Consider the following 15,291-nt stretch of genomic DNA (forward strand, 5'->3'; position numbering starts at 1 on the left):
GGTAGAGATCTGCATCTTACTGTGGTCGCTGTAAAGGCATGTTCAACCACCCCAGCTCTCGTTGAGCCAGCAGACAAGGCAGTGCCTGAAGTAATTATTAGTGAAAGCACTGATACTGTTGACATAATCAGGGTGCAGCATCATGAACTTAAAAAAAAAAAAAAAAAAGCAGGCTAGCAGAGTTCATGGTATTCCCACAAGCAAAGGAATTGCCAAGTCAGATCAGATCAGGTGAGATGTTTTCTGTAGGCTAAGGCAGTGCTCCCCAGCCCTAAACAAATGTAATCATTCAATCTTTGCAGGTGAAGTGTGGGAAGCCTGGGAACATGGCTGTAGTCTATTAAAGGGCTCACAAAGTTTGCACAAGACACTAGTGGTGTTGCAGTGGGAAGCGCAGCTAAAAAAAATGCTAAGCTATCATTTAAGACTTATAGCTTGAATTCAGCATGTTGCACTGTTAATAACTGGGGCTTGAGGGTATGCCTGGCACACTGTCCCGTTGAGCAAATCAGAATGAGGATAAAATGTGTGACTGGCTGTGTAAGGGACTTATTACGGGTGTGTGACAAGATTCAGGTCGCTGAGCTTTGTCACATGCTGCTTAGTCAACGCTACACAGGGATGTAACTGCTACCTGGCACATTACAGCCGAGTGGTGAATCCCGTGTCATGGACAGCTTATGGCTGAGCAAAGCTGATCCCTGGAAGAGGCCGGATTATGAACAGACTCAGAAGCAATCAGCTGTGGTTAGCGGGGAGCAGGTGCACCTGGAACGGGCAGTGCTTGGAACGGGGTGCGCTTAGATGCCACGAAAATCTTATGGCACAGTCCCTGAAAGCAGTGACCAGCCTGCTCTTGTCCAGGACAACCGTGTCCCAACTTTTCAGCGGCCTTCACGCATCAGTTCGGGGAAAAAAAAAAAAAAAAAGGAAGAAAAAAAAAAGTATTTGAAATCTGTGAGCAGATGAAAATGCCCAAAGTGAAATTCTCTTCCCAATCTGCAAGACACTGGATGGCTTTTTGTTTGTTTGTTTGTTTGTTTTCCATAAGTTCAGGGTTTTGTATCTTATGCCTTTACTTGACTACGTGTATTTTGAAAGTCTGTGCTATCCTTCATACAGCTGCCTGATGTGTGCTTCTACAGCAAGTTGAAACTATTATCACACAAAACGGAAAGTGAAATTCCCAACTGTCTGAACATGTCTGTGCTTGATCGCTACGTGCCGCGTGCTGCCAGACCTCAGCCCGGTCCTAAAATAACCCTGACTAGGATATACACGTGGAGCAAACTATTTAAAACCAGAAAATGTACCACAAATCTGTTCTAGTGAAACTGTATTCAGATGGTGGACGTGTGCCCAGACTGACTGGGTGGTTCAGTCACACTTCCACTGCCTGTGACCCACCGGGAGCAGAGCAGGGCAGGAAGAAGGGCAGTGTCCGACACCAATCGCTATCTGGGAGTCACTTCTGACACATCTTTCTTGGAACTTTTCCCGACCCATACAACATTTATCTGCGGTTTTAAGTATCGCCAAAGCCCGCCTGTGACCGAGCGGGTTGCACAACCCGGATTTCTGGGTTTCTGCGGTGAAACATTAACCGCCCAGCAGCACAGCTCCGCTGGGCAGGGCGACGCGAGTGGACGAAGCGGTAAGCGGGCAGGGGGGAGCGGCGGGCTGGTCCCGGGGGGCACGGCTCGCTGCCTGCCTTCACCGGGCGCCCCCCGCCGCCTCAGGGCGCTGCCCTCAGTCAAGGCGCACACGGCGCCACGGCCCCGCCAAGGCCTCCGCCGGGCGGCCGGCTGCCTGATGGCGGCTGGGCTGTTGGCGAGCCGCACCTGGGAGTTGTAGTCCTCCACCCCATTCCCTTTCCACACAGCGATGGCCGTTGGACTACATCTCCCAGAGCGCCCCGCGGCCACCCGCCCGCCCCCTGGATGAATGACTAATGCCGCACGTTGAGCCCCGCGCCGCCACCGCCGCCCCCCCCGCACCCGGCAGCGCCTCCGCCAGCGGCGGCCCCGGGCGGGCGCCACAGGTGAGGGGGGCCCGGGGAAGGGGCGGGGGGGTCCCGGCCGGTGTCCCCCCGGCTGCCGCGTCCCTGCGGCCGCTCCTCGCGGCGTGCGGGGCGCCCCGGCGCTGGGGCTGCGGCAGGGAGCCGGGGGAGGGACGGGCAACGCCTCGGCGGGGGGCTGGCGGCTGGGGCGTGTTGGGGTTGGGTCCCCTCTGAGCTGCCGGGGGCTTCTCGGGTCGGTGTCGGCTGCGGGATCGGGGCTTGCCCTCCGAAAATAGCGGTGATTAACCCGCGGCCGAAAATAGCCCCAGTGCCCGGCGTGGGCTGGGCGTTTTCCGCCAGCGTGGTGGTCTCGGGGGCCAGGGGGCGGGGAGGGGGCGAGCCTGGCTCGGGCTGGCACTCGGGAGCAGAGACCTGGCTCGGCTTGGTTTGGCTTGGCTCGGCTTGGTTTGGTACAACTCTGTACGAAGTTGCAGCTGCTGGGCTGGGAAAGCGAGGTGTGCCTCTGAAAGTGAGCTGCTGCTCTGCACGGGTGCCGCTGTCGGTAGCGGTCCCCAAAATCCCGGAGGTGCTGGGGATGGCCTCGTTTCTCCATTTTGTGGAGGTGCCTGGCGGTGCGGGGACCTCTCCGGCTCACGCTCTTTCTTGGAAAGCTAACAGAGAAATGGGAAGAAAAAAAATAATCAGGATTTCAGGATTTTCACTGCTGTATCGTGTAAGGGGGGTAGGCCTTTAAGCAGTCGGGGAAAAATAACCATACGTTTAATTGTCTTAAGCTACGTGAGTTTAAGTGAAAACACTGGGTTATGGTTGCGGCCTTTGTTTGTGCCTTGCCATTAGTGGCTTACGGCGGACTTTCAAGTTCCGAGTTGCTGACTAAATTTGTCAGACAGCCTCAGCAGTGTCTGGCGCTCTGTCTTAACTGTGGGCTCAGATATTGCTTAATTTGGTGACAGGAGAGCTGTAGGTATTTTTCAGCGTGGTCTTCCTTCTACAAGGCAAATATAACAAAATACTGCTGCTGCCACCACCATAGCTGTGGATAAAACACAGTGGTATTGGCATCTTACTTGTGAGAGACTCACCTGAGTGTGTTTTTTTTTTAATAGCATTTTCTTCAGAAAACATTCCTTATTTGCTACGTGGCAAAAGTGAAGAGATTTGGGGCAGTCCTAGAAAACTAAAACAAAACAAAAAGAAAGATAGAAGGGCAGAGATAAGAGTGCTCCGGATTTAATGGGAGTGGTGTGTAGCTACAGCTGCCTGGTGTGATATCCAGCACGTACTTTACCAGCCAGTGCTGGCAGGAATGAGGGGCTCTGCAGCTTTCCCTGTCCTGCCAGGGTAAGTCCATGCTGGCTGGAAGCACCAGTTGTCCCTCACAGAAGATTTGGTACCAGATCACACCAACGTGTTCTGTTAGTAGTGGTTGTTACTGGGTAGGTATTTGCAAACAGGTTTCCAATATGAGTTGGTGCTGAGGTCAGACCTTCAGTTGCCGCAGGTTTGTGTAAAGGGCTGCTCAAATCTCAGGTGCTGGGAGCAAGTTAGTTAGTACTGTAGTTACGCATTTGGACTTGAACTCTAGAAGTGATTTCCCCCTCTCCCATCTATAAAATGAGTCTTGGGGGGGACATCTGACTTTTAATATTAACTGGAATCTAGATTTGTATGAAAACATGCGTGTCTTCAGTGCCAAATTCTTCCTTTTCTCCTTAAAAAGAAAATTCAAAGTCAGTGTCTGTGTTCTCTTGCTTCCTCCCTTGTTCTTTTTTTCCACCTTCAGTTGATGTGCTATGCATTTTGATTGAAGTCACTGAGGGATGCGGGAACAGCACCTCCGTAAGAACCCGAGTGTCTTGGTGACACCACATATCAAGCTGCAAGAGAGATGGCCCTGGAGCTCCAGCAGCTCCTGTCTTCCACTTGCTGCGCCCCGCAGGCTGTCTGCAAAATAACCTTGTCTGTACAGATAGCACGGCGTTGATCTGCGTTGAGAGGCGTGTGTCTGTGCAGGAAGGGTGTATGTGCTCGAGAGAGGCCTGCACTGGAGCTGAACAGCAGCACAAACGCTGACAAAGTTGAAAAATGGTCTCCACTCACCTGCGTGGTATGTGTGGAGACTGAATCTCACCTCGCTAGGACTCATAGCTCGCGTGTTGCACAACTGGGAGCCGTCCTTCAGTACATCCAGACGGTACTGGTGAGACCAAAAAAGGCCTGTGTGTCAGGAAACAGGACCGGGAATTGCTGAGGGAGGGGTTTTGTTTCTTCTGAGGGCAGCAGATAGGAGGTAGAAATAATCTTTTGAGGGAAGACCTATTATTCTAATTACTGGTTTTGTTGGATTCAGGCAGCTTCACGCTGTAAGCAAGTGGTGCAGCAGCCGGGTGGCGTTGCAAGAGGTGGCGTTCCTGGTTAGCGTGTGCCTGTAGGACCGAAGGGTTAGTGTCAGCGGGGGGCTCCTGGCAGCTGGGCTGAAGTGAGCTTGCCTTCCTGGTGCTTTGTCTGGGTTAGGGCTGCCTTGAAACCTGACCCTGGTTCTCCAGCCCCCTGGTGCAGTCAGAGCTGTGTCTCCTGGCTGGCCGCTAGCGTGTGAGCCGGCATCGTGTAGCAATGTTTGCAGCTTTTGTGATCGCCTAATCCCTTTGGAAAAGAGCTGATCACATTGATCACCTTGATCCCAGCTATTGTTTGGCGACTAGGGTGGAAGGGGCAGGCAGAAGAGCACTGATAAATAACGTATTTGGCAGCTGGTCAAAAATTTGTCCTACAAAATCCCAATTTTACAGTCATAAGGATTGGATTTAAGTGCTTGTAATAAAAGTAATGACTATGAATGTCTGCCAGTACTCCTGGGACCCAGCTCCTGAGCATGTCACCAGGCAGCCACTAACACATAGCTACAGTGGAATAAAAGTGTAGGCAGAGTTCGACAAGACTTCTGCAACTGTTTTGTGGAAACAGTTGCAGTCAAACGTCTTCCAAGCCACCAGATAATTGTCCATAGCAGAACTTCTCTGCCCACCTCCTTTTCTGGCTGCTTGTAGATAATGAATAGAGAGGATGAACAAAATTGCTTCTCATAGGGCTCCACAGAAACTGTGCATGCAGCAGCCGTGCACTTTTCCCATTGCCCTGCTTGGGAGACCTTTGGAGAGAGTTTCCCAGAATCGAGAGTGCTGTTTGGTTGATGAGTTGTTTCGAGTGGCCTGGAGGGAGGAGATAAGCTGGCTGGATATCTTATCCCAGTTTGCTGATCTAGGAGAGTCTAATAAAATAGTTTTGGTTCCAACCCTTCCCTGAATCCAGATGATTCATATGAGAATAAAAAAGGAGATCGAGTAAATCTATAGGTTAAGATAGTGCGAGTTTTGGAGTGGCTGACCAGATTTGGGCTGCATCACTTGGGTCTTTCTGCTTCATGTTTCTAAATTTAGCAGCCTCTTTACAGCCTCTTCAATCAGTACAGATTTGTCCCATTGTTTATGCTCAGTTCTGCCCTGCATTAGCGTTCTGATTTGCGTCCAATTCATTCAGTTCATCGAGTAGCCCCAGCCAGTCTAACAGCAGCAGTTTCTGTAAACACAAACACGGGAATGCCTTCTTGTCTTTCGGTGACAAAGGATGATAGACAGCGTTTTCAGTGCATCAGATGAAGTATTTTCAGTGCATCAGGGTCCTGGGCCAGATATTCCCGTGTTCCAACACCTCCTTTGGAAAGAACTGAATCTAGCTCTCTGACTTCTCTATTTTTGCTTCCAAAGTATGCAAATGGATGTTGGTCCCGGCATGCAGGTACCTGAGTTCAGGCGGCGTACATCAGCACGGTTCGCTTTGCAGGAGTGTCTCATTCATGCTCAAAGGGTAAAATCTGTATTTGGAGATGTATGAACTTCTGAGTCATGAGAAACCAGGCCCGCAATCTCCGACCATCTGTGATCACAGAACCAGTTGCTCAGTTAAGTTCCAAAGGCGTGGGTTGTGTCAGAGAAATAAGTGCAATATGTAGAGTAGGTCACCTTGGTGATGGTTTTGGAATAAGCTCCAATTCCTGAATTCGTGGCCGTTGCATTATTTGGCAGCCTCGTTTCAGCTGATGCATCCTTCTGAGTACAAGCAGTCTATCAACAGAGAAGAGACACCATTTGGAGCCAGTGTTAGTTTGTTTGTAAACATTACTAAGATTTCTGAGCATAAGCATGGGAGAAGTCTCATCAATCTTCAACACTTAGTCTGCTTCCACTGCTGCAGATGGTGCTGAAACAAAGGCGCGGATCTATCGATTGGCTTAGCCTTCCTGGTAGGTTAAATGGGAGCGGTGGAAGATACTTTGTAGGCATTCCGGATAGTGAGTAATGAGCGTGATGGTTTGTCACTGGGAGAAAGGTTGTATCTTCTGGTCTGAGGTGTTGATACGCCTCTTGTGTTTACGTAAAATGAGTTGTCCTGTTAATGGGTAGCAGCATTCAAATGAGATGTGTTTATGCAGTGTATAATATGAACCTGAAGCACGTAGGCTGTTCCAGCTGAGCCAGATAGCCATCGCTAGAGAAACTGCAGCTTTAGAATATGAAAGGAATGCAGCACGCTGAGTGTACGTAGACATAAGTATGTTTTTATTGCTGTGTCTGAGGAGCAAACAGTCCATCTTCTAGCCAGCAGAACTGGCGCTGGAGATCTGGGTCAGGAGGCTGTTCATGAAACAGGTGTGTGTGTGTGTGCGCGCACCTGTGGTTGGAGTCCAGCACGGGTCAGTTCTGGTTTGGTCGCAGTGTGACCGGTGCGAGGTGCACCAGGTTCTCAGCTCACTGAGAACACCTCCTGTTAGCGCTCATCAGCTTGCTCTTGAAGCAAGTTCAGTCCTCAGCGTAACTCTTGTATTTCCCTCAGTGACTCTAGATGAACAAGAATGAGTTATGTTGGCAGGCTGTTGTGAGGAAGCCCTGTCCCAAGGATGGGATAGGGGAGCAATCCTCCTTTGAAGGATTTAAAAACAATGGAAAATTCACATTGCAAAACTGAAATGCTTAGGATGCTCCAATAGTCTCCTATGTACTTGCTTAGATACCAAAGGCTGGATTTGTAGATGTATTTAAGCATGCATATGCATCAGTTCCATATTTGCAAAACAGAGAAGTACGTATAATCCCATCTCGGAGTTTGCAGGATTAATATTCCACGTACTGAGAGCTGCGGATACCCTCTGCAACGCTGCTGAACGTTGTAAGTATTTAAAGCAACGGTACAAACAGATTTGTTCAAGGGAGGGAAATTTAACTGTAAGAATTGTTGGGTTTCCCTTTCAATACTAGGTGAAACAAGTTGTAGAAGTTTTGCGGCCCATAATTTCGTACTAGTTATTCTGATGATGTCTGTGTGTCACATAGAAAATACGGAACAACTGTATAAGACTGCAGAGAACCTTATTTCCCTTTTGCAGCCTCAACATGAGGGAAACAAATGCTGTGTCTGATTTTCTGCCTCGCTCAGAAGGAAGAAAATATTCAATAAAAGTCTTTTTAAGGAGGAGCTGACTAGCTTGTTGTATAGGTAGGAACATGAGGGATTTTTATAAAAGCTTTTTTTTATTGATTCACTTGAATCATTGTCTGAAGGAAGCAAACTTAGACAAGACAAAGGATCAAATTCAGTCCTACCGTGGGAGGTTACCTCAATGGACTGCCTTTCCATACCTGATGATGTATTTGAATTTTCTCACTGAAGCAAAAAGGAATTAAATAAAATTGAAATAAAATGAGAGCACATTTATTCTTTATTGGCAGATTGTGTTCTAGAGCCTGGAACGATCAATGACAGAGCCCCTGGTTTGTGAGTGTACCCCTTGTCTCTTTGAGACGGGGAGCTACGAGTTTCACATGCCCAAGTGTGCAGCTAGAACTGAAACGCTTTGGTCAGCTCAGACTACCCGGCATGAGAAATGAGCCAGTAGTTCGTGAGCAGGTTTCACGCAGAGGAAGCTCTGCTGAAGCTGTTCTACCTGAGGAAAGCTGGAGGACTGACATGAAGTAGCGTGGCGGGGAGGCCTTTCTCACTCTGCTTTTTGTCAGCCACTGCAGGAGAAAGAAAATAATCCCAGAAGTGATGGGGAAGGGTATAGTCCCTTTTCCCCAGTGCTGTTGTCGCTTTGAGTGGTTGCCCTGTGTGCGCAGGTGGGACGAGGAGAAATGGAAATAGGTGCCTGCCAGTAAGATGGTTTTGGTCTTGCAGGTCATTAGGTGTTCTCAAAAACTCGTTTCATTGCCTGGGCATCTTAAGACTTGAGGAAAGGGCTGTGTTTGCGCATATGTATATACATGAAGAACTATCTTTTAATCACCCAGTGAATAGAGGGCCTCCTAGGGCTGGTAAAGGTGAAACAAACACAAGAATACCACCTGCTAGAGGGGGAAGAAGGTGGTTGAATCAGGGGTTCAATCATCAAGTAGTCCTTTCAGGAAAACTGCAGAGGCAAAACCCAGACTTGCTGCTTCAGAAGGCTCCAGGTCAGACTCTGTTTTGTTTCTTCTGGCTCCAGGAATTTTCTTGGTGGCACTGTCAACGGGAGTTATTCCAGGATAAGGCAGTCTCCTGGTAGATAAGAGAACAGAAATACTTTGTAATCTCTGATCTTTAGGAGTGCCTAGGAGCTACATCTCCCGCTCCGTCTGAAAGAAATGCACCATCGTAGCTAAGATTTTCAGTATGTGACTTATCTGATGAGGGCATCGTACGGGCCTTTGGAGTAGCTGGAGGAGAAGGTTTTGATTAGTTTTGCATGTTCCTGCCAAATCCTATGGTAAGTAGGGGAACTTGAGGTTGAGATCTTGCGGTATATGTATTAGGGAACACAATAAAGAATTGTCCAAACAGCTTATTTTGCCTATGGCTTTACAACCTGTGGTTGAGTTTGCTTCTGTTGCCTGGCAGGTTCTGCCCACTTCCTCTTTTACACCCCTTCCACCCCCTACCCCTAATCTTTGGTAGTCTTGTTTTTTTTGTGTTCCCCCCCCCCCCCCCCAGGGGAGCGGTGCTGTGCAGATATCCTTCGTCGTGACTGAGACTCTTACCTCCCTGCCACATTTGTTTAAAATCCTTCTCTGGGTTAGCAAGCACAGACGAACGGGCACTGCCTAGTTAACTTCCTAAAGAAATAAGAGTAGCTGAACTTTAAAATAAGTAAATAAGCTATAAGGTTGAAAAATCAAGCTCAAAGAGATTTAGAAATGCTTGAATTTTAGTTTTCCAGATGTTTGCCAGGATTTGATCTGAATCAGCACCCTTTTTCTTGCTGTTGGACACGGTGGGAGGAAGTGCTTACAGATTCGCATGCTTCAGTTCCTTCTGTCTGTAACAGCAGAGTACATGTAGTCCTTTCTCAGAGGTTTCAGTATTAATATCTCAAGTATTGTGGGATGCAGATATCTTCTCCGAATACGCAGAGGTACAGGGATGGTAGGTTTTCCACGTGGGTGAGCTAGGTCAGCCTGGAGCCCGAGGTACCGGAGTAGTTCCCAGAACATGCCTTCTTTCTCCGATGTTGTCGCTGAGGGTGGTGGCCAGCTCAGTACCTGGCCTTGTCTGTGCTCTGGTGCTGGGGTGTTTTGTGCCTTTTGTGGCTCACTCTAAGCAGGAGCTTGAACACACAGATTTTCATGGCAGTTGTTCAGCTCAGTTTGCTGTCGCCAGCCAGTTGTAGGAATTTTCTTCATGTTGACTGAATAACCTGAGTTCATAAGCATGTCCTGGGTGGGGGGGGGGGGGAGATCAAAAACAGGTCTTCTGTGTGGAAAACTTCATCTCCAGTGGAAGGTGAAGCAGGTCTAAGCACCTAGGAACCCGCTAGAAGAAAGCGGTGACAGGCTTGCCTGTCCATGTGGCCAGACCAGTCTCGCTCTGCCCCTCATGTCCTTGTGCCATGGGTTCCTTGCAGAGGCCAGGACCCTGTTACGGTGGAGCTGGGAACCGTGCTGACCAGCTTTGCCTTCTCCACAGGTTGTGTGTTTCAGGTAAAAAAAAAAAGTGCTAATTGTCAGGAGTAAATTCAGAGAAGTGTGCTTTTCAGTATTATATGCATCACTTAACCTGTGGTGAGAGCAGGGTGAGGCTTTCTAAAATGTCACTCACTGGGTGGAAAATCACTTGGTGCTTCTCTGTAGAAGTTTATTCTTCAACTGAAACTCGCAGTTTACTATATTTAACAGCACTGCTGTCGATAAGAGGCATGTTTTCATACTGAGGTAGGCCTTCAACCAAGCCTAAACTTCAGTTCGTGCCTAGGGTCCTCTAATCCACTGACAGAAAAACACTTCAGTATTTTGCACGTAAACCAACTAAGAGCCAAGTTCAGGGCTGGGTTTCAAAGTGCACCCTGAAGTGATGTAGTTAGATGTCCATTTTTTTTCAGAGGACAACATTGGCTTCAGCAAACCTCTGCTACATGTGGTTCCTTCAGTCCTGCTGCCACAGCGGTTTGCACAGGTATTTGGTCACCGGAGCTTAAAACCCCCTGGGGAGGGGAAAGTCGTGTCTCTCCAGTTTGGTTTGCTGCACAAGTCCAGGAATAGTTAAACTGGTCCAGCAGAGACAGGACAGGCTCTGGTTTCACCTCAGCCCGCGGTGCCACCAGGAGGCTCCGGCCAGGCCGAGGCGTCAGTGGGCTGGCCTGTGCCTGTCCGGGCCACGGGCCCCTTGCCGTGCTTGTGTAGAGCTGTCTGCAGGACACACAAATTGTGAAAATGCTCACAGAGGAAAGAGCAACTCGGCTTCACCCACCATTTCAGCTTGCTCTGATATCCAGCTTTCCTGCAATTGACTCCTTAGAAAGGGGGAAGGCAAGGTCACAGGGTTAAATTTATACAGTGCTTTGTAGCAAAAGCGATAGGGCAGTTGGAAAAAATGTCTTAATGTTGCTTGCACAGGGTTCTTGCATGTTTTGAATAAATGGTGTGTTACCGAACCTTCTGGACTGTGTGCAGCGTGCAGCTTTTGTTTTTACAAGGTTCTTACTTCGCAGCTCAAGAGCTGTGTCTGCAGCTGTTACCTGCTGAGGGCATGGAGCTCTGCTGGGTTTCTTGGGGGTTTTGCTCTGAAGAGTGTGCAAAGCCAGGTTTTTGGTCGCTCTGGGTTTCTCATCTCCTTTGCATCTGTGGTCTCCAGTTTGCTGGTGACCACTAGTACGGGCAATACAAAGGCGTGAACTGTTGAAGCCTCTCCGTACCATGTAGAGATGTGCCAGCTGTCTGAATTACACGTGCACGCAGCTAGCAGTCCAGCCAAATGCTCTTTTTAGAGAAGCATTTTTTAAGCGAAGCTAGAAAGCAATGCAACTTGCTTCAAAATCAAGACTAGAAACCAGGGTGGAGAGCACTGATCAGACTCAGCAAACCTCTTGTGTTCGGGGAAAGGGAGGCTTTTGCCACCATGTTTGTGCGCTGGAAAATGCATCCACCTGGGTGCTAGGCAGCTTTCCTCTACCTATGTGCAGGGCAGGAGCCAAATTTGTCCCTCTGCTCCTCAGAGCAGGGCTACAAACGTGTTGTCCCAATTTGCTGGCCAGAGCTACTGTCTTCTTGACCATCCCTGAGATGCACGTGCAGGAGGAAGAACCAGGTGTCTCGATGAGGTGCTGCTCATTCTCTTTACAGGCAGAGACAGCAGGGAAGGTGGGAGATCTAATAAAACCTAGCAAGGGGTCACTGGTGTGTGCGAGGCTGCCCAGCACGTGCAGCCAAATTGTTCTGTTGTGTAGTAAAACACCGTTTGTGTGTACGGAACAGGTAATGTAAGGTAAAATGCTGTGGTGTCATTTTCTTCCACAAATGCTTTGATTTTAGCAGAGTAGTTGTGAGAATAAGCAGAATGAGCACTGACCATGAGTTCAGCATCTTATGCAATTCCCTTGGGATACCATCAAAGTCAAACCCTAGTGCTTTGCCAGCTTCAGGAATACCTTCCGAACTTGAAGAATGAGTCTTAAAACAAAGAATGGAAACTATTCACCAAGGGCTTGAAAATGGGATTCCTGGTGTTTTTCACATAGACGTGCTCTCTCTGATGTTCTGGCCCTGACATATTTGTAAGCTCGTATGTGATAACGTGACACAGACCAGATAATGTGTGTGGCTTCCTACTTGAGTATTAAGACTGAGACTGCTTTCCTATTCCTTGCAGCAGTGAAATATAGCTGATTCCTAAAATTCACCTAAGAGCTGTCTTAACACAGTTTGTTTGGACTACTGGCCTGGCTGACCAAGATTTTTGCTTTTGCTGAAACGTTTCGCTGACAGCCACCCTGTGTTTTTGACTGCTTACGAATGAGCTGGAGGAAAAGGGCATTCCTGCAGAATCTAGGACAGCAAAAAAAAGAAAATTCTGAGTTCCCATGAAATTCATTCTTATTCCAAGTGTTCTCAGTGTGTGTGTGGAAAAACAGGGCGATGCTCTGGTTTTAGAGCCAACTCAAAAATTGGATTAATGAGACAATTTAGCTTTACCTTACTGCTTTTTTTTTTCAGCAGTGTTGAAAAGGTGACTTTTGACAAATTTTGAAACATCTTCAGTTTGTTGCTTTTCAGCTTCTGTTAAAGAGTTTATAGAAATGCCTTTGCTTCTCACCTCACCCCCTTCCCAGTTCTTAAATGAATATTTTGGGTCTTATAATCAATTTTTAATTCTCATCCGTTTCTTTTACTTTTTACAGTTCTTGCGAGGTTGGTGAAAATAAGTCTGCATTCCAGGGATGCAAGAGGAGCAACAGCCTGAGGTAGGTATTGGAATTGAAGGGGGGTTTTCCTCTTGATATAATTGAAGGGAAGGTTGAGACTCTGAATCAGTCCTGTTCATGCTTCAGGAAGGCTTACAAAGTCAGGGATCAAGACTACTGATGTGACATTATTTTAAGAACAGGGGTGAAGGGCTCAATGCTATTGTTTTGCCACATTTACGTTCTTCTTTTTAGGGTCCTTTTCTCTACAGTTGCAAGAATTAGAAAAGGCCTTCTGTGTTAATTTACTTGTAAGTGAAGCATGGCACAAAACAGGCTAGTCTATTAATTTAAACCATTTGGAGAAAATGTCTTTTGTGATTAAATTACACAACTTGATTGTATATAAGTGATCTTACTGTACATGGTTTAAGTACCTTGCCAAGTAAATTCAAGTGCTTCTTTCTACATGTTCTGTTCCTCTTCTTTCATATCTATGACATCTCAAAACCTTTTTCCGGTGTAGTAGGTGAAGTTTAGGAAAATTTTTCGCTACAAAATATAAGAATGTGGGTTCATGTGTTAACTTGAAAAAAAAATAAAAAGGGGAGGTGAAAGGCAGACTCCTAATAGGGTCCTTAATGTTTTTTCCACTCCACTGTTGTTATGATGACAAAGCCAGCACAAGTGACAGAGTTAATTCCATATGTTATATTGATACATTTTTTCACAATATTTTTCTGACTAAAGTTACATATGCAAGCATTAGAGTCAAGCCATATGTTGTGATCAGAATCTGAGCTGGTGTTAAATTAGATCTGTAAGTGTAATTGCAATTTGCAGTTGTCCATGAACAGACGTTGCTTTATAGTGAAAGGATAATGTGTTGCTGCGCTTTAAACTTTGTACTGTAGAGATGTACTTTTTGGTGTTACTCCATGAAATGCAATGACAAATTCTGCCTTAATTTTGGTGGGGCCACGGTAAGACGTAGAATTTATTATCTGAAAATTGCTGTCTAGAACAATGGAATATGAGAAGTACTCTTGTTGAAAGCCTTCAGCAATTGGATGTGCTTTGTACACTCCTGTTTTAAAACTGACCAGATTAAGTATAAAGTTAATGAAACCAGTCATTGCCACTAAAAAGTTGACATCCTTCAGGAGAGTCTGGCCACCTGCTAATACTCGCTAATACTGCCTTTCATTTGGGCAGTACTTGAGTCATTATGGATTCACATGTTGTCTCTAACTTTTTGACTTAATGTTGTTAAGGAACTCCAAATTCTCCTGGTAATCATCTTGATTCAGCTTAGAATTAATGCAGTTGCCTAAAGATAGTGCAGAAAAGGACTTAAGAATCAAAGAAAGCTCAACTATAAGCTAACTGCTTCTCCAGCTTGGGTGACATAGGCTGAATTGTTTGAATTCTATGCAAGGGTTTTAAAAATTGCACGTTAGTTACAAATAAGACTGGCTTTGCTAGTCAAAGACCTGGCATATACTTCTAGGGATAGTATTTTAAAGTTTGTCTTTGGAAGTCTTTTCAACTCCTATCTTGTCCTGTAGGGAGGAAAAATATGCAGACACTTAATTTCTAATCTTTCTGATTTCTGATGTATATGTGTATTCTTGGGAGGTGATTAATCTGTCAAGTCTGACAAAAGGAATGCTGGCTGGTTGGTAGTTAGGTCAAATATACCATTTGATAAGTAGCAATGGTGTTATCAGTGCACATTCTGATTTCCAGTGCACAGAACTATAGTACTGTTAGAGATAAATTTGTTGTTTTTGTTCTAGAGTCAGACTTTTTTTTAAATTCCACGTCAGGTATAAATACTATCTCTCATACTTACATAGCTAGGAGAAAAACAGTTGTAAAACCACAAATGTTTTGCACTGTTGAGACTGCTTAAATTATTTAGTTGCTTGAATATTGTATGTAGGTTCAAATCAAGCAAACCCACGAGGGAAAAAAATGTATTAACACTTCATTATAATTCCCGGCTTCCTTTTGACTTTGTTTCATACAGGCTGCTGCAGATCCAATGTCCTCCTCTGATGCACCAGAAGATGGACCAAAGGAAACGTCAAGTGTATCGCAGAATATCTGTATGTTTCTGGTTTGACTGGGGAGGGTGTGCCACGTTGGTAGTATGTTCAGCTAAATGTCCCTGCCTTTTCCTTACCTAGTAAGGATGCGGCTCTTAGTGCAAAAGGGCGATGTGAATGAGGTCATACATGACTTAATCTGTTCAGCTGGGCCTTTCTACAAATCATGCATAAAAATCAAATTTGAAAAGAGCAATGACCTACTGTATTGATGGTCAGTTCGCTGTTCCCATGCTTTCAAAAAGAAAGGGCAAACCATTTTTTTATTTAAGAGAGACGTTCATTTATTGTTTTAGGCTTGGTCTTTGCTCTGTGAGCCAAAGATAGATAAGTACAGGTTTGATTCAGTATTCTGTCATCTAGTGTTACAATGTGGAATCAGCAGTTACAGATGGAACACTTTGCCCATTCCAACACAGTAATTTTTTTGATATGAAGGCCAAGCCTGCAGGATGTGT

At 46.4% G+C, this 15,291-nt stretch overlaps 1 protein-coding gene across 2 annotated transcripts in view; it reads left to right on the top strand.

Annotated features, from left to right (window-relative positions):
- Nucleotides 1-1,416: 1,416 nt before the first annotated feature.
- Nucleotides 1,417-15,291, top strand: part of TRABD (TraB domain containing) — a 33,307-nt gene continuing 19,432 nt past the window's right edge. The window contains exons 1-4 of one of the 2 annotated variants that reach the window (XM_083820061.1): nucleotides 1,419-1,654; nucleotides 1,883-2,041; nucleotides 12,720-12,782; nucleotides 14,755-14,833. In XM_083820061.1, coding sequence (XP_083676187.1) covers nucleotides 12,759-12,782; nucleotides 14,755-14,833 — 103 coding nt within the window. In that variant the 5' untranslated portion in view covers nucleotides 1,419-1,654; nucleotides 1,883-2,041; nucleotides 12,720-12,758. Of the gene's footprint in view, nucleotides 1,655-1,882; nucleotides 2,042-12,719; nucleotides 12,783-14,754; nucleotides 14,834-15,291 lie in introns of both variants that reach the window. The other variant, XM_083820062.1, reaches the window with a different exon arrangement.

The sequence above is a fragment of the Anser anser genome (genome assembly GCF_964211835.1).
Source record: "Anser anser genome assembly, chromosome: 1".
Taxonomy (NCBI): Eukaryota; Metazoa; Chordata; class Aves; order Anseriformes; family Anatidae; genus Anser; species Anser anser.